Genomic DNA, 17,636 nt, shown 5'->3' on the forward strand with positions numbered 1-17,636 from the left:
TACTTACCTCCCCCAGGAACTGTTGAAAATTGCACTGTCCACTCTTATAATAGCTTATTCAATATTGAATCTATTCAAAGTCTCAACTATTACTATGCAAAGTACCTTTCATTTAATGTACTTACCTGCTAAATAAATCTTGTGGTTCTTAAAATACTTTAACAAAAGATTATTTTTCTATATAAAAACCTATTGGTATGGAGTTGTCATTGAGAGTGTGTTTTCACTTATTGCTTGTGTGTGTATAGCAAATGCTTAACACTACCCTCTGATAAACCTAACTGCTCGACCACACTACCACAAATAGAGCATTAGTATTATCTATTTTTTGCCTCTGTTAAGCCTCTGGGGAACTCCTGGGCTCTGTGCACACTATATCTCATTTTGATATAGTATATACAGAGCCAGCTTCCTACACCTACCGATCTTTAGACCGGGGACAATGACTCAGCGGGAAAATGTTGGATGCAAAGTTTTTGTCAATTACTTCATTGATAGTCTCCATCACTTTTTCTCAGAAGATGCTTAGCTTGTTACAGCTCTAGGGGATATGTGGTAAGGAGGTCAGTTCTACCCACAGAAGACCAGGGAAAACCCCATGTAATTGACAGTGCAAAGTAGGTTCAAGCTCATGCAGTCTTGGGGCTGAAAGCATTTTAGACGGGGTCAGGAAAGGTCAATAGGAGAAAGCCTGCATAGGGTCAGTTTGTGTGGCTTGGGGCGCACTTCTTGGTGGTGAACAAGTGGGGACGCCATGTTGGTACAAACAGGTGATGGCAGTATCCTACTGGTTATCAACAGAAGAGAGGGAACATAAGTATATGTTTAGGGGCCTGTTTCAGAAGGGACTGCAGTTTTAAAACTTATGGTCGGTGGCAGATTATTTAGCATGCAGTTCTTTATTTGGGTATAGAGGTGGGATGTCTTTGCACAGAATTGTTCTCTGGTTCACAAATGTATTATCACACTGGCTTTGTCAGCCAACAATCATGCCAAGCAGATTTGACAGGCTGGGGTGCAACACATTTGACTTTTAATTGTATTTCATAATTTACGTATACGATTATGATTGAAAGATCAAGAAACAACACAATCCCAATATAAAAGTTACTAACTCATGAAGGGGGCTAGTAGGTAAGAGGTAATTGTTGGTATCAAACAGCATATGGCAAAAGATACATGCAGGTGCCTGACGATTCAACTACAAGAACTGAGATACAAGTATTTAAAGGTCACCGATGATCTCCAACAGTGTGAACAAATGCAAAAATGGAAAGAGGTTACTTTCAAGAGAACAAACATTGTGACACACCATAGCAAGAATTCACAATGCGATATCTTGCTATCACCAGTTTAATAACTGGACCATGGAAAGACATTCTCACCTGTCTATCGGGGGCAAGGCGACCACTGTGTCTTTCCCATCTTCTGTATTGGGTTCGTGCTCTAGCCTCAAGGCCTGCAATTCGTTCTGATTTTGCACTTCACAGAAATAGTTGATGGCCTCCATGGGCGACAGATCAAGGCAAGGGTCAGGTTGACCTGCAGGCCTGACATCCAGCTTGCTTGTCTTATCCTGGAACACAGGAAATAGTAGCCACATGTAGCACTCATGCTTCCAAATACTGGATTCATTCCATAGATTACCAACTAGAAGAGAAAGCCCAGTGCCAACAATCACCTTACGCAATGGCAGCAGCGACAGTATCCGGACACAGAGGGACTGATTTAGATGTTGCTGGAGGAGTTACTCTGTCACAACAGTGACGGATATCCCGTACGTCAAAATATAAATCCCATAGGATAAAATGGGATTTATATTTAGGCGGACGGGATATCCATCAACGTTGTGACGGAGTAACTCGTCCTCCAAGATCTAACTCAGGCCCCAAGTCCTCCTTCATGTTATCTTAGATCCGCGGCATTACTGTCTCTACCTCCACAGAATTCAATTTAAAAGGACAGTATAGAGTCTATGGATTTCCACATCTCTGATATTGCTTCACCATACACTTTCCAGAATAGGGGAGCCCTATGTTTTTTCATTTTAAATAAAGCTGCTACAGGGGGATGAAGGACAACAGCAATAGTTTGAGGATGAGCATCTTCATTTGAGCTGTGCTATGTGTTAGGAAGATAAGAACTGGTCACAGCCTTCAACAGAGGTCTATCGTACTCTGGCTGCGGAGACATGCACACGTTGTTAAAAATGGGGTGGCACTGACAGCAGAGAACAATGTTGAGCTTTGTGTATTATTATAAGCGTTAGGCTTATGTTCCCACAAACTGGGGGTGTATGGTTATGTTTGGGAGGGGAGGTGTAGGGTGAAGTCCAGGGTGGTAGGTGGTATATTTGGTATAAATGATTGGCCGAATCTGAATCCAGCACCTTGCAATGGCAGCAGGCGTATGACCCACTGCAGTATCATTGAGAAACACGTGACCACGTAAACCTACTGGGTGCCCCTCCAAACCTGTGCAGGCGCCTGAAGAGGGTCATTTTTACTGGGACAAAATAGGGTAAAGATAACCATTTTAAGCTGTTGAGACTGCAACTCTCCCATCACCTTTTGTGTGTTTGATGGTTCCTACTGTACCGATGGATTCTGGGAAAACATTGGTGTGTTCTTTTTTTATTTTATTTTATTACGGCTCAGATGGCTGATAAATACAGGACAATAACCTGTGTTTCTTACTTCAGGCACAGTTCCACCGCTGCGAGTACCTACCAGGAGACATCTGGGATGGGGCACGTCTTACCTTCCTGCTCTGCAGAGGTTGGCTGCTGCTACTTTCTTCCAGCGGTGTGCTCTCTGGTTCAGGTTTCGTATCGTGGTCCTGTAGGAGTCAAAAGTATCCTCTTAGTATCAGCATTCACACCTAAAAACTTAGGATTGTCATTCCAGATGTCAAAGCAGTTACGGAGCTAAACGCTACCAATGAACAACAGAAAGAAGCAATCCATACTGCTACGGATATATTAGCCCCACTGGAGCCAAACCGAGTTACACTGTTCCAGAAAACCCATTCACTTGGAGAAGACACCTTCTCTGGATCTTTAATAACAGGCGACATCACTCCTTTTCTGGAACAGGCAAAATGTAACAGTTATCAAACTGTCACAGACCTCCCTTGGTTGGGTGAGTGTGAAAATACTTCTCGGAGCACCTCAACTCCTTCACCTAAAACAATAAACTACTAGCACCTTAATCTCTTTTCCGCAAAGGATGCAGCATGAAAACAGTAACCTTCAAAATACTTCACAAGATGCGCTCTGTATTGAGTAAGGGTGACAAATGTAGCCTCAATCTTCTGGACATCTTGGTGATAGAATGGATCTTGAAAGCATTCTACACATTCTGGAAGCATTCGAGGGTTCAAGGGCAGTGTTCCGGGGTTGCTTACCTCATTGTTAACCAACCTCAAACAGCTAGTTAGAAAGGAGAACTACTCATCTGACTAGTTACTGGTAACTGGTGGCATCTCCCAGGGTTCCATCCTAGTGGCTACAATATTTATCATATATTTGTAACCCAAGGGAGTCTTGATGAAATGATCTGGAGTCTCCATTCACCAAAATACTGACAGTATTAAAATGTACTTAAAAATCTTCTCCACTGATGAAATCCATACCTTGAGAGACTGCATAAGAAATTAAAAAACTAGAGGGCATCAAATATTCTTAGTCTCAATCTAGAAAAGGCTGGATTTGTACTTTAATCCAGGCAATCCAAAAGGTGTGCTATGCAGGCATCTAAGTTCAAAGGGCCATATTTATACTCCGTTTGCGCCGAAATTGCGTCGTTTTTTTTGACGCAATTTCGACGCAAAACTAACGCCAACTAACGCCATATTTATACTATGGCGTTAGAGGCGAATAGCGCCAAAGTTCCCGGAATGTGCGTCATTTTTTTGCGTGAACCCCTTCCTTGCGTTAATGATATGCAAGGGAGGCGTTCCCGTCTAAAAAATGACTCCCAGGACTTTACGTGGTATTTATACTCCCGGGCAAAAGAGACGCCCGGGAGTTGGCGTGGCTAAAAACGGCGCATTTGCGCCACTTTTTAACGCCTGCTCAGAGCAGGCGTTAAGGGGCCTGTGGGCTCAAAATGAGCCCACAGGTGCCCTCCCATGCCCCCAGGGACCCCCCCTGCCACCCTTGCCCACCCCAGGAGGACCCCCAAGGATGGAGGGACCCACCCCAGGGACATTCAGGTAAGTTCAGGTAAGTATAATTTCTTATTTTTTATATATTTTTTTGGTGGCATAGGGGGGCCTTATTTGTGCCCCCCTACATGCCACTATGCCCAATGACCATGCCCAGGGGACAGAAGTCCCCTGGGCATGGCCATTGGGCAAGGGGGCATGACTCCTATCTTTACAATGATAGGAGTCATGTTGATGGGGGATGGGCGTCGAAAATAAATGGCGCAAGTCGGGTTAAGACGATTTTTTCGACGTAACCTGACTTGCCCCATTTTAAGACGCCCATGCGCCATTTTCCCCCTACGCCGGCGCTGTCTGGTCTACGTGGTTTTTTCCCACGCAAACCAGGCAGCGCCGGTCTGATTGCGCCGTCTAACGCCATTCCATAAATACGGCGCCCGCATGGCGCTTCAGAATGGCGTTAGACGGCGCAAAACTTTTTGACGCTAAACTGCGTTAGCGCAGTTTAGCGTCAAAAAGTATAAATATGGGCCAAAGTCTGAACAGTTTTGGATTGCATTGTCAGGAGGCTACTCAAACTAAAATCCTCTGTGGAAAATCACATTTAGAATTTTGTGTTTTTGAGTTGCAACACACTCTAGAGCAGGAAGGGTATAGTGGTAGAGGTTACAACCATTAAGAAACCCTCCAGAACAAGACATAATCAATAAATATTTTGAGAGTAAAATTATAGCCTGACAGGTAGTGTGTTTATACACACACTTGTGTTGCACCATAATGACCCTGCTAAGCACTCATGCTCAGATCTAGTATCGATGACTCTGTTTAGCAATAGTGCTCAAATCTAGAACTAATGACCCTGTTTAGCACTATTTTTTTCAGGTTAGTACTAATGATCATGTGATCCACTTTAGCAGTAATGCTACCTTCGATGATCCTGTTCAGAGGCCATGCTTCCATCAAGCACTGATGATCCCGTTTAGCATTAATGTTCCTGTTTACTAAAGATTGTTTAGGCACAGTACACCCATATAGTGCACCCATCTAGTTGTAAAGATTGATTAGTATTAATACTCCAGACTAGAGCTAATTATCCTGCTTAGCATTAATTCTGCCTGTATGCATTAATAAAAACTGTTTAGCATTAATGTTCCTTTCTAGTGCTAATGATCATAATTAGTATGAATGCTGTTCAGCCACAATGCTTCCAAATAGCACTAACGTATCTGTATAGCACCAATTCTTCCATCTGGCAGTGATGATTCTGTTTAGCAATAATGCTACCATCTGCTTCCAATTATTCTATTCAGCAACCATACTTCCTTCAAGCACTGATGATCCTAAGTACTAGTGCTCCTGTCTAGTACTGAAGTGTTTAGCACTATGTTATGACGTTATTTAGCAGTAAAGCCCACATATGGTACTAATGTCCCTGTTTAGTATTAATGCTATCCCCATAAACCTAGGGCACAACCCTGGGGGCTATTAAGCACTAAAGTTCCCATCTGGCACCAGTGGTTCCTGCTTAGAATCAATGCCTCCCCCATCAACCCCAGGCACTGTTCACCACGAAAGCCCCACCTCGCACCAATAATTCCTGCATAGCATGAATGCTACCCCCATCATCCCCAGATGCTGTTAAGCACTAAAGTCCCCATCTGGCATCAGTGGTTCCTGCTTAGCATGAATGCTGTCCCCATTAACCTGGGGGTGCTGTTTTAGCACTAAAGCCTCACCTGGCACCAGTAATTCCTGCTTAGCATGAATGCGACCCCCACCAACCCAGGTCACGGTTAAGCACTAAAGCCCCCATCTGGCAACAGTAGTTCCTGATTAGCATAAATGTTGTGCCCATCAACCCGGGGGCGCTGCTAAGCACTAACTCCCCCATCTGGCACCAGTGATTTCTGTTTAGCATGAATTTCGCCCCATCAACCCGCGGCACCTTTAAGCACTAAAGCCCCCATCTGACACAATGATTCCTGCTTAGCATAAATGCTGCCCACATCAACCCAGGGATGCTGTTTAGCCCTAAAGACCCCATCTGGCACCATATATTCCTACTTAGCATGAATGCCAGCCCCATCAACCTAGGGATGCTGTTTAGCCCTAAAGCCCCCATCTGGCACCATATATTCCTACTTAGCATGAATGCCAGCCCCATCAACCTAGGGCATTGTTAAGCACTAAAACCTCCATATGGCACCAGTGATTCCTGCTTAGCATGAATGCCTCTCCCATCAACCCAGGGGGCGGTTAAGCACTAAAGCCCCCACCTGGCACCAGTGATTTCTGCTTTGCATGCATGCCACCCCATCAACCCGGGGTGCTGTTAAGCACTAAAGCCCCCATTTGGCACCAGTGATTCCTGCTTAGCATGAATGCCCGCCCCATCAACCAGGGGCGCTGTTCAGCAATAAAGTCCCCACCTCGCACCAGTGATTCTATGAATGCCGCTCCCATCAAACCGAGGGGCTGTTAAGCACTAAAGTCCCCATATGGCACCAGTGATTCCTGCCTAGCATGAATGCCGCTCCCATCAATCCGGAGCGCTGTTAAGCACTTAAGCCCCCATCTGGCACCAGTAATTCCTGCTCAGCATGAATGCCCGCCCCATCAACCCGTGGGGCTCTTCAGCAATAAACCCCCCACCTAGCACCAGTGATTCCTGCTGAGCATGCATGCATGCCGCCGCCATCAACAAGGGGTGCTGTTAAGCACTAAATCCCCCATCTGGCACCAGGGATTCCTGCTTAGCATGAATACTTCCCCCATTAATCCCAGGCATTGTGTAGCACTAAAGCCCCCATCTGGCACCAGTGGTTCCTGCTTAGCATGCATGCCGCCCCCATCAACCCTGCATGCTGGTTAGCACTAAAGCCCCCATCTGGCACCAGTGATTTCTACTTAGCACGAATGTTGCTCCCATCAGCCCCGGGCACTCTTTAGCACTAAAGCCTCCATCTGGCACCAGTGGTTCCTGCTTAGCATGAATGCTGCCCACATCATCCCAGGGGCACTGTTATGCACTAAACCCGCCATCTGGCACCAGTGATTCCTGCTTAGTACTAATGCTGTTACCGTCAACTCCAGGCACAGTTAAGCACTAAAGCCCTCACCTAGCACAAGTGGTTCCTGCTTAGCATGAAGGCCGCCTCCATCAACCGGGGGCGCTGTTAACCGCAAAAGCCCCCATCTGGCACCAGTGGTTTTTGCTTAGCACGAATGCCGCCCCCATCAACCCAGGGCGTGGTTAAGCACTACAGCCCCCACCTGGCACCAGTGATCCTGTTTAGTATCAAAGCCACCCCACAGTCCCAGGGCACTAGTTTGCACTTAAGCCCCCATATGGCACCAATGATCCTGTTTAGCATTAAGGCCGCCCCTATTAAGCCGGGGCACTGTTGAGCACTAAAGCCCCAATCTGGCACCAGTGATCCTGTTTAGCATTAATGCCCCATTGGGCACTAAAGATCATGCTTACCATTAATACCACCCTCACAAACCCAGGGCATGAATGCTTAGTATAAGCGATGCTATTACTAATGAACCTGTTTATTTTAATGGATGCTGCTTACCAGCAATGTTCCCACTTATATTGATAATCCTATTTAACATGCGTACTCTCGTCTAGTACTAATGATACTCTTTAGCACTAGTATATGGATCTGTACGCATGTGGCATTTCCATAGACTAAACCTAGCCAGGAGGCAGATGTGCACTGGTTGGTGTAAAAGACAAGCATAAAGTCAACTAGCGATAGGAAAGGTAGTTGGTTTGTGGATGGTTTATGCATTGAGATGTAGTGTTCTTTACAGAGGTGAAACGTTACCTCTTTCCTAAGTTGAAGCAGCGCTGAGACGGTCCTGACGGCTACACAGATATTGTTGCAGATCCCGAGTGCCTCGATGGAAAAGACCTGCAGCCTTGGTTATCCCTTTTTACACTTCTTAGTCTGCAGTCTGATGGTGTCCTGGCTGCGGGTGTGCAAAGAACCACCTCTGATGGTGCACTTATCTGCAAGATAATTGGGGTGCTGGTCACCCTGGCTTTATGATATGGGGCTGGCCGGCAAGGGGAGCCAGTGGAGTTCCATCTGGATAGGGATGTTGTGATCATATTTCTTCAGGGCCTGGATAAGATATGGTGTGGCTTGTAGGATGCCCTTAAGTGGTATCCAGTATTAATGTTCCTCTACACTACTAATGGTCACCTGTAGTGCTAACAGTGTTGTTTATCACTAGTCTCCCAGTAACAATACTGACTGTTTAGGAGTGACTCTCCTCTCTAGTACTAATGATCTTGATTAGTACTATTCTCCCAGTAATGATACTGACTGTTTAGAAGGGACTCTCCTCTCTAGTACTAATGATCTTGATTAGCACGAGTCTCCCAGTAATAATGCTGACTGTTTCGAAGGGACTCTCCTCTCTAGTACTAATGATCTTGATTAGCACTAGTCTCCCAGTAATAATACTGATAATTTAAAAGTGACTATCCTCTCTAGTAATAATGGTGTTGTTAATTGCTATAGATTCCCTTTAACAGCAATGCTCCAACCTAGTGTAGTAAGGATGCTGCTGTCTGGTATTACTCGTTTTGTGTAGCACTTACGCTCTTGTCTTATACCACGGATCTGCTTTGGCACAAATGATGATTTTGTCTTTACTGATACCATCCTGCACTAATGCTCACTCTGGTTTGGCACTCCTGAACCTGCTAGTGCTTAATGACCAGCGTGCATACTAACACCACTGGCTGCTTAGAGCTTACATTGACCTTTAAGACTTGAAATTCAGTTCAAAGCATTTGCTTCAGTCTAGAATTAACTATCATGTTTAGCATTATTTACTCCTTCAGGTATTATTCTGCCACTTTAGTACTAATGATCCGCTTTACCACTAATATTTCCATCTAGCACTTGAATACTCCTCACTTCGTCAGTGCCAGGATACCCTCCCAGGTGCGGTGTGCTCTATACAAATACACATAACTACTGTTTTGCACAAATGAGTCCGCACTATTAATTGTCTCCTTCTAGTACTAATGTTTTGGTTTAGCAGTAGTCCTCCTACCTAGCACTGCAGGTCTCTTGTCGAGCTAATAAACAAATAAAACATGAATGATGCTCCTGTAAAGCACTAGTTCTCCCAACTACCGCTGATCCTATTCAGTAGAATGATCCCATAGGTACTAATACTACTTTTTAGCACTAGTCCTGCCACCTAATACTAGTACTGACATGTAACACTGATGATACTCTTTCGCATGAATGATCCAGTTTAGCATTAAAGCTCCCATCTACACTAATATTGCGCTCAAGCACTGATGTCCCTATTTAGTTTAATGATCCTGTTTAGTACTAATGGTGCTTTTTGCACTAGCAATCTAGCACTAATGCTGACATATAACACTAATGATCCCTTGTAACATTAATGATGTAGTATTAATGATACTTTTAGCACAGCGCTGGGGATCTAGCATTAATGCTGTCATAGCACTAATGATTCCTTCTAGCATTAATGATTCTGTTTAGTACTAATGATACTTTTAGCACTAGCACTGATGACCTAGCATTAATGCTGCTATATAGCACTAATGCTGCACCAATGATTCCTTTTAGCATTAATGATCCTGTTTAGTATGAATGATACTGTTTTGCACTTGCGCTGGTGACCTAGCATTTATGCTGCCATATAGCACTAATGCTGCACCAATGATCCCTTCTAGCATTAATGATCCTGTTTTTTCCATACTGGGGATCATATAGAACAAATGCTGCCACGAAGCATTAATGATCCTGTTCTGCACTAATGAAATCACATCAGCCCCATGCCTTCCTGGCCTCCTGTGCTAGCGGCTGTAAGAGCAGACGTTTATTGATAGTGCTACTAGTTACTGCATGATAGTTGAATCACCTGCCCCTTGGATCCTGAGAAGAAAAAACTGTGCATTACCTTGTGATTGTCTGGAAACGGACTGATGGTCCCAGTTAGAGACATATCCTGAGTCTGGATCTTGTGACTGTCTGAAAACTGGCTGATGGTCCCCGTTAGAGCCGTATCCTGAGTCTGGATCTTTTGACTGTCCAGAAACTGACTGATGGTCCCTGTTAGAGGTGTACCCTGAGTCTGGATCTTCTGACTGTCTGGAAACTGGCTGATGGTCCCCGTTGGAGATGTACCCTGAGCCTGGATCTTGTGACTATCCGGAAACTGGCTGATGGTCCCTGTTAGAGGCGTACCCTGAGTCTGGACCTTGGGCACACGACCCTGAAGGAAAAGTAAACAATGAGATACAAATATTTATTTCATGCAATCCGTGCAAAACAACCCACAGAGAGGTGGGATAATAGATAGGCAAAATTGTGTTCCTTTGAAGCAAATATAATGCAGCATTTTGGGAATGGAAATGATGTTGTGTACATTTAAATATTGCACACTACTATGGGTGTGGGGTGGTGCAAAAAGACCATTGTGCCACAGAAGTGGATCTACCTCAAAGCGTTGACATTTGGGGAGAGCATATCTTACACAACATTTCTATTGCTTGTCAAATTCAGCATCTCTTAGAAGTACTCTACTGACTCTCAGTCAGAACCATGCTGAAGCTGAAAGTTATGCACCATAAGATTTGGCCCAGGTTACGCGCACTAGCTGCCCCCAGGTGTGGAATGACCTCAAGTCATCCATTATAAAGCAGATTAGTCATCTATCACTAGGAACCTTTTGAAAAACAAACTACAATAAGTTTAAGACTGAGAACTGCAAACGCTCTGTAGTGAGTAACTCCAGTCAGCCAGATAACTGGCCTGCAATTCCTATGGTCCACTATTTCCTGTTGTGTGGAGGCCCTTCAACACATACTTGAATGCCCTAATGCCTTCTCAATTTAGACAACCCAAAATACTCTTTATACAGGAAACATTGTGAAATATCAGAACTACAAATAAAAAAATACAATTTCTATAAGATGCACATGGGATATACATGCATATCAGAGAAGGAGTACCGTTCTTAATCGCAAACACCAATGAAAACATGCAGGCAATAAAATGACCTTATTTTGCTTCCCGTAGACTTACATGGCGAGAGCACTGGATTCTGTGAGAGACAGGTCTGGTGTCATGTTCCTCCAGTCATAGCAGTCTGCTTCCCATCGGCAGCAGAAAATAAAAACATGTCCACAATCACTCATCATTAGGGCGGGTTCTAGGGTAAGGCAGCCATTCGTGGTGTCACCAGCAGGGATTCTTCTACCAACAGCAACATAGCTCATTGTTCGGGGACAGTGTTATGGTGCCTACGAAGGGAGAAAGCCAAGCCCTGGCTGCGCACCAAATGGCTGAATCACAACAATTTTGATATTTCCTAATTTCAAACCAGGAGACTAGGACATCTGGTTGCATTCACTTCTATAACCTCCTGTAGTCTCAAAGCAGGCAGTATTCTCTCCGAAAAGCTCTGAGACTCAGGTGTTAGGTACTGCCTAACAGTCAACGGTAGTGGATTCACAAAGCCTTACTAAATGAACAGCACAGCAAGATGGATGTAGAGTCCTGGAAAAACAGGTCTGTGAGGTCCACAGATGGCCACAAAAATACAGCAAGCTATGGAGAATGTGGAGTACTGAGGCACTCTTGCTTAGGAAGTTCCCTATTATATGAATTCCATGTTTTTATACTTGTTGAAACTATTCTAACTGTTCACTGTATACAGATGAATAACACTCAATTCCTACTTGTAAGTTTGATCAGAATGCACCACTGTGATGCCTGTGTAGGCTTTGTATTGCTTCAATGATTATTCTAATGTCAATTAAATGGTTTAATTGAAAAACTCAGGTTTGCCTTACCTTCTTACGCGGCAGTAGTCGGCGACCAGCTCGAACACGCTGCGGTTTTTGAGGCAGGGACTGCAAGATTCTAGCAACATGGGCCTGTGGGCGACAAAGGTTACAGATTAGCTCAAATGATGGCATTTTAGAAGCTTCTCAAATGATGCAGTTTTGAGGACGATGAGCAATAAATGTGTTAATTTTACACATAATGCTTAGAAGACTTTTGTTTTGGCTAAGTGGTCACCTTGTAATGCACCAGCTTGCATTTATCACAATTCCTACTGGTCTGCGTTGGCATTCCAGACCCAAGACAAAGTGATTGGAGCATAACCCAGTTATCTGTGTCCGCATCATTATCCTGATGTTACCAAGAGCAGTAGAGAAGAGCGGTCATATCTGCCCACCCCAAAGGTCCTGGTGCAGGTGCACTGTGCCTGCAGAGACTCAAACCTCATGGGTCTCAGGGGGTTCCACAGCTTTATTAGGATTTACTTACTCACATTTTATAAATCTTCACAGTTGATCTTGCTTACTTATATAGTAGTCAACCTTAGGTTTATGCATTTACGATATTTTTGTGACTCATTCAATGGCCTATAACGTCATATAGTGTGGTTCAGAACAGAAGAACGCTACGTTGAATGAATAATGTGGGATCTTGTGTGACTCTGAGTCTGTCCTGCTGTAGTATGCGTGGAATGCTGGAACAGAAGGTAGTGTGTATTGAATGCTGGGTCAGATTGTCCAGCCCTAGTGTGCATGGAATGCTGGGATAGAATGTAGTGCGGATTGAATGCTGGGATAGAATGTTCAGCTCTAGCGTGGATGGAATGCTGGGATTGAATGCCCAGCTCTAATGTGCATGGAATGCAGAGATAGAATGTAGCGTGTACTGAATGCTGGGATAGAATGTCCAACTCTAGTGTGCATGGAATGATGGGATAGAATGTCCAGCTCTAATGAGCATGGAATGCTGGGATAGAATGTTCGGCTCTAATATGCATGGAATGCTGGGATAAAATATCCAGCTCTAGTGAACATGGAATGCTGGGATAGAATGTCCAGCTCTAGTAAGCATAGAATGCTTGGATAGAATGTAGTGAGTACTGAATGCTGGGATAGAATGTCCATGTTAGAAATGGGGTCTCTGGTTGGCAGTCAGTTTCCACTCTGTCCAAGCCGGGACTCTCACTCTAGTCAGGGCAATGGAGATAATTCCTGCTCCCCACCCCTTGGTAACTTGGCACAAGCAGTCAGGCTTATCTCAAAGGCAATGTGTAAAGTATTTGCACCAACACACTCAGTAATACAGTGAAGACACTACAAAATGGACACAACACCATTTTAGAAAAATAGCCAATATTGGTCTAAATCAAACAAGACCAAAACGACAAAAATCAAACTTACACAAGTAAAGTTATGAATTTTTAAATTAAAAAGAGTTTTACTCCATAGAAAACAATGGATGCGTTGATGTTACACAAGGTACCTGCTTTGCGTCAAAAATAAAGCCTTGCAGGCGAGTGTGCATCGGAAAAGTCAGCAATGCGTAAATTCCTTACTTGCAAGTGAGGCTGTGCGTCGTTTCTTCTCCGGTCGGGTAGGCAATGTGTTGTTTTTCTCTCCCGCAAGAGAGCGATGTGTCGATTTCCAGATGGCTAGTCTCGGGTTCGCACAGGTTCACTTCGATTTTGACGCACAGCAACGATGTGTGCAAAATCTTACCGCACAGTGATGAAGAGCCACGCTACATGGGTGATGCCTCGATTTTATCAGCCACAAGCGGACATTGCGTCATTTCTCCCGCTGCTATGCAGGTGGTGTGTCGATTTCCCAGCTGCGATGCAGGTGTCCGTCGATTTTTCAGTCGCGATGCAGGTGGTACATCGTTTTTACAGCCGCGTTTCAAGTGGTGCATCGATTTTTTTACTGCACAGCTCCTGTCTGTTGATTTCTGCCTTGGTTCCACCAGCTTCACCTTTAAAGGGCCGGGGGACTGGAGTTGGCACCACTTGGCAGGGTAGGAGTCTCAGCAGAGAGTCCAGGTGATGGCAGAGGAAGTCTTTGTTGGCCCTGAGACTTCAAAACAGGGGGCAAGCTCAGTCCAAGCCCTTGGAGACACTTCACAAGCAGGAAAACACAGCAAAATCTAGTCTTTGTCCTCTCTCAGGCAGAAGCAGCAACTGCAGGCCAACCCAGCAAAGCACACTCACAGGTAAAGGGGCTGTACTCCTCCAGCTCTTCAGCTCTTCCCTTTGGCAGAGGTTCCTGTTGAATCCAGGAGTAATCTAAAAATCGGGGGCTTTGGGGCCACTACTTATACCCATTTCTGCTTTTGAAGTAGGCAAACGTCAAAGGAAAGTCTCTGTTGTTCACAAGATTCTGCCTTGCTCAGGCCTGGCCCCCGACACACACCGGGGGTTGAAGACTGCATCGTAAGAGGGTAGCACAGCCCTTTCAGCTGTAAGTGTTAGCTCCTCCCTCCCCACTATAGCCCAGGAGACTCAACGGGATATGGAGGCTATACCCCAGCTCCTTTTGTGTCACTGTCTGGTGGAGATTCGCAAACAGCCCAACTGTCAGTCTGACTCAGACATGCAATATACAAGCAGGCAGAGGCACAGAATGGTTAAGCAAAAAAATGCCCACTTTCTAAAAGTGGCATTTTCAAACCGACAATCTAAAAACCAACTTTACCAAAAGATGTATTTTTAAATTGTGAGTTCAGAGACCCCCAACTCCATACCTCTATGTGCTCCCAATGGAAACTGCACTTGAAAGATATTTAAGGCAGCCCCCACGTTAACCTATGAGAGAGATAGGCCTTGCAACTGCGAAAAACTAATTTGGCTGTATTTCACTGTCAGGACATGTAAAACACATCAGTACATGTCCTACCTTTAACATACACTGCACCCTGCCCAGGGGACTACCTAGAGCCAAACTTAGGAGTGTCTTACATGTATAAAAAGAGAAGGTTTGGGCCTGGCAAGTGGGTACACTTGCCAGGTCGAATTGGCAATTTAAAACTGATCACACAGACACTGCAGCGGCAGGTCTGCGCCATGTTTACAGGGCTACTCATCTTGGTGGTACAATCAGTGCTGCCGGCTCACTAGTAGCATGTTATTTACAGGCCCTGGGCACCTCTAGTGCGCTTCACTAGGGACTTACTAATAAATCAAATATGCCGATCATGGAAAAGACAATTAAACATACAATTTACACAGAGAGCAAAACCAGCAAAAAACAAAGTCCAGCACACAGTCAAAAACACAGGAACAGAGGCAAAAAGACAGGAGAAACCATGCCAAGGATGTCAGGTCTAACAGTCCAGCTCTAGTGTGCATGGAATGCTGGAATAAATGTCCAGCTCTAGTGAGCATGGAATGCTGGGATAGAATGTAGTACATATTGAATGCTGGGCTAGAATGTTCAGCTCTAGACTGCATGGAATGCTGTGATAGAATGTCTAGCACTTGTGTGCATGGAACGCTGGGATAGCTCTAAATGCATCGAATTCTAGGAAGGAATGTCCAGCTCCAGAGTGCATGAATCGTGGGCTAGAATATCTAGCTGTAGAGTTCATGGAATGCTGGGCTAGAATGACCAGCTCTACATGCATGGAATGCGCAGGTCTAGTGTGCATGGAATGATAGGATAGAATTTCCAGCTCTAGTGTGCAAAGAATGCTGGCATAGAATGCCCAGCTCTAGTGTTCATGGAATGCTAGGACAGAATGTATTGTTCACTGAATGGTGGGATAGAATGTCCAACTCTAGCACACATGAAATGCAGGGACAGAATGTAGTGTGCACTGGATGCTCAGATAGAATTTAGTGTGTACTGAATGCTGGGACACAATGTAGTGTGTACTAAATGCTGGGGCAGAATGTATTGAATGCTGGGATAGAATGTATTGTGTATTGAATGCTGGGATAGAATGCAGTGTGCGTTGAATGCTGGGATAGAATGCAGTGTGCATTGAATGCTGGGATAGAATGTAGTGTGTGTTGAATGCTGGGACAGAATATAGCGTGTGTTGAATGCTGGGACAGAATGTAGCGTGTATTGAATGGTGGGATAGAATGTTGCGTGTATTGAATGTTGGGATAGAATGTAGCGTGTATTGAATGTTGGGATAGAATGTAGCGTGTATTGAATGCTGGGATAGAATGTAGTGTGTATTGAAGGCTGGGATAGAATGTAGTGTGTATTGAATGCTGGGATAGAATGTAGTATGTACTGAATGCTGGGATAGAATGTAGTGTGTGTTGAATGCTGGGATAGAATGCAGTGTGTGTTGAATGCTGGGATAGAATGCAGTGTGTGTTGAATGCTGGGATAGAATGTAGTTTGTGTTGAGTGCTGGGATAGAATGTAGTTTGTGTTGAGTGCTGGGATAGAACGTAGTGTGTATTGAGTGCTTGGGCAGAATGTTTTTGTATTGAACACTGGGATAGAATGTAGTGTGCATTGAACGCTGGGATAGAATGTAGTGTGTTTTGAATGCTGGGATAGAATGTAATGTGTGTTGAGTGCTGGGATAGAATGTAGTGTGTGTTGAGTGCTGCGATAGAATGTAGTGTGTATTGAGTGCTTGGGCAGAATGTATATGTATTGAACGCCGGGATAGAATTTAGTGTGTGTTGAATGCTGGGATAGAATGTAGTGTGTGTTGAATGCTGGGATAGAATGTAGTGTGTATTGAATTTTGGGACAGAATGTAGCTGAAAGAGCGTAGCTTATATAATCTATATTAACATGAAATGTTTATGAATTAATGTGTGATAATGCCGCCTAGAAACTTTAATAGTAATTTTGCTAAAATGTGCACCTGAAATGTGACCACGGAGAGTGGCCGCCAATGTATACGTAGACTAAAATGATGACTAAAATGTTTATATTATGTTTAAATAAATTATTACGTTATTAAATCTGTGCTTGGCTCTCATATTAAATGTATTTTTCTATCTTGCAGTGTGCTGACTCACAAAAGGACATGACCCCGTATGTTTTTTTCTTCAAACTAGAAGACGAATGTAACCATGCTACATCCGTTCCCACAACTTTTCCTTGTTTGCAGAATAATGATAAAACAAAATGAAACAGTGTAGATTAATATAATGTACAAAGTCATTCAAACTGGTGAAGACAATGGAGCTACTGACCAAAAGATGTGCACAGAATTATAGAAAGATGAAATCATACCGGACGTGCCACCTCTCAACACGGGTGACAGTTAGGTGACCTAATGTGTTTTCTGATAGGTTAAAGATAGTGGGGTATAACAAATGTCCAATAAAAGTTTGGGGGAATGTACAACCAAAATGGGATAAAAACCCATGTCACGGGGAGTCAATTAGGTGGGTTAGGGAATGCTATTGATTTTATCCAGAAACTCTGTCACTCTGTTTGGTGACTTGTTGGTTTACTTAAAACCATCCTCGCCCTTAGATTTGTCCATTTACACTTTACCTCCTTATGAGGGAAGTGCCCTTTTGCCCCGGAGCTGAGTTCTGACTGATGGCGAATTGACTGATGTCCTGAAGACGAAGACTGAACCTGTGCGCTGACCTAAACTTTGGAGGGTAATTATGACAATGCAATTGTGATTTGTCTGTTTGCT

General features: G+C 44.2%; 1 protein-coding gene across 1 annotated transcript in view; it reads right to left on the reverse strand.

Moving 5' to 3' along the window:
* Positions 1–17,636, reverse strand: part of WDR97 (WD repeat domain 97) — a 327,470-nt gene that overhangs the window by 32,625 nt on the left and 277,209 nt on the right. Inside the window, exons 22-25 of the mRNA XM_069221060.1 lie at positions 12,023–12,106; positions 10,126–10,440; positions 2,761–2,838; positions 1,386–1,576 (exon numbers count right to left, since the gene is read on the reverse strand). Coding sequence (XP_069077161.1) covers positions 1,386–1,576; positions 2,761–2,838; positions 10,126–10,440; positions 12,023–12,106 — 668 coding nt within the window. The remainder of the gene's footprint in view (positions 1–1,385; positions 1,577–2,760; positions 2,839–10,125; positions 10,441–12,022; positions 12,107–17,636) is intronic.

Source organism: Pleurodeles waltl, chromosome 2_2, assembly GCF_031143425.1.
Source record: "Pleurodeles waltl isolate 20211129_DDA chromosome 2_2, aPleWal1.hap1.20221129, whole genome shotgun sequence".
Lineage (NCBI taxonomy): Eukaryota > Metazoa > Chordata > Amphibia > Caudata > Salamandridae > Pleurodeles > Pleurodeles waltl.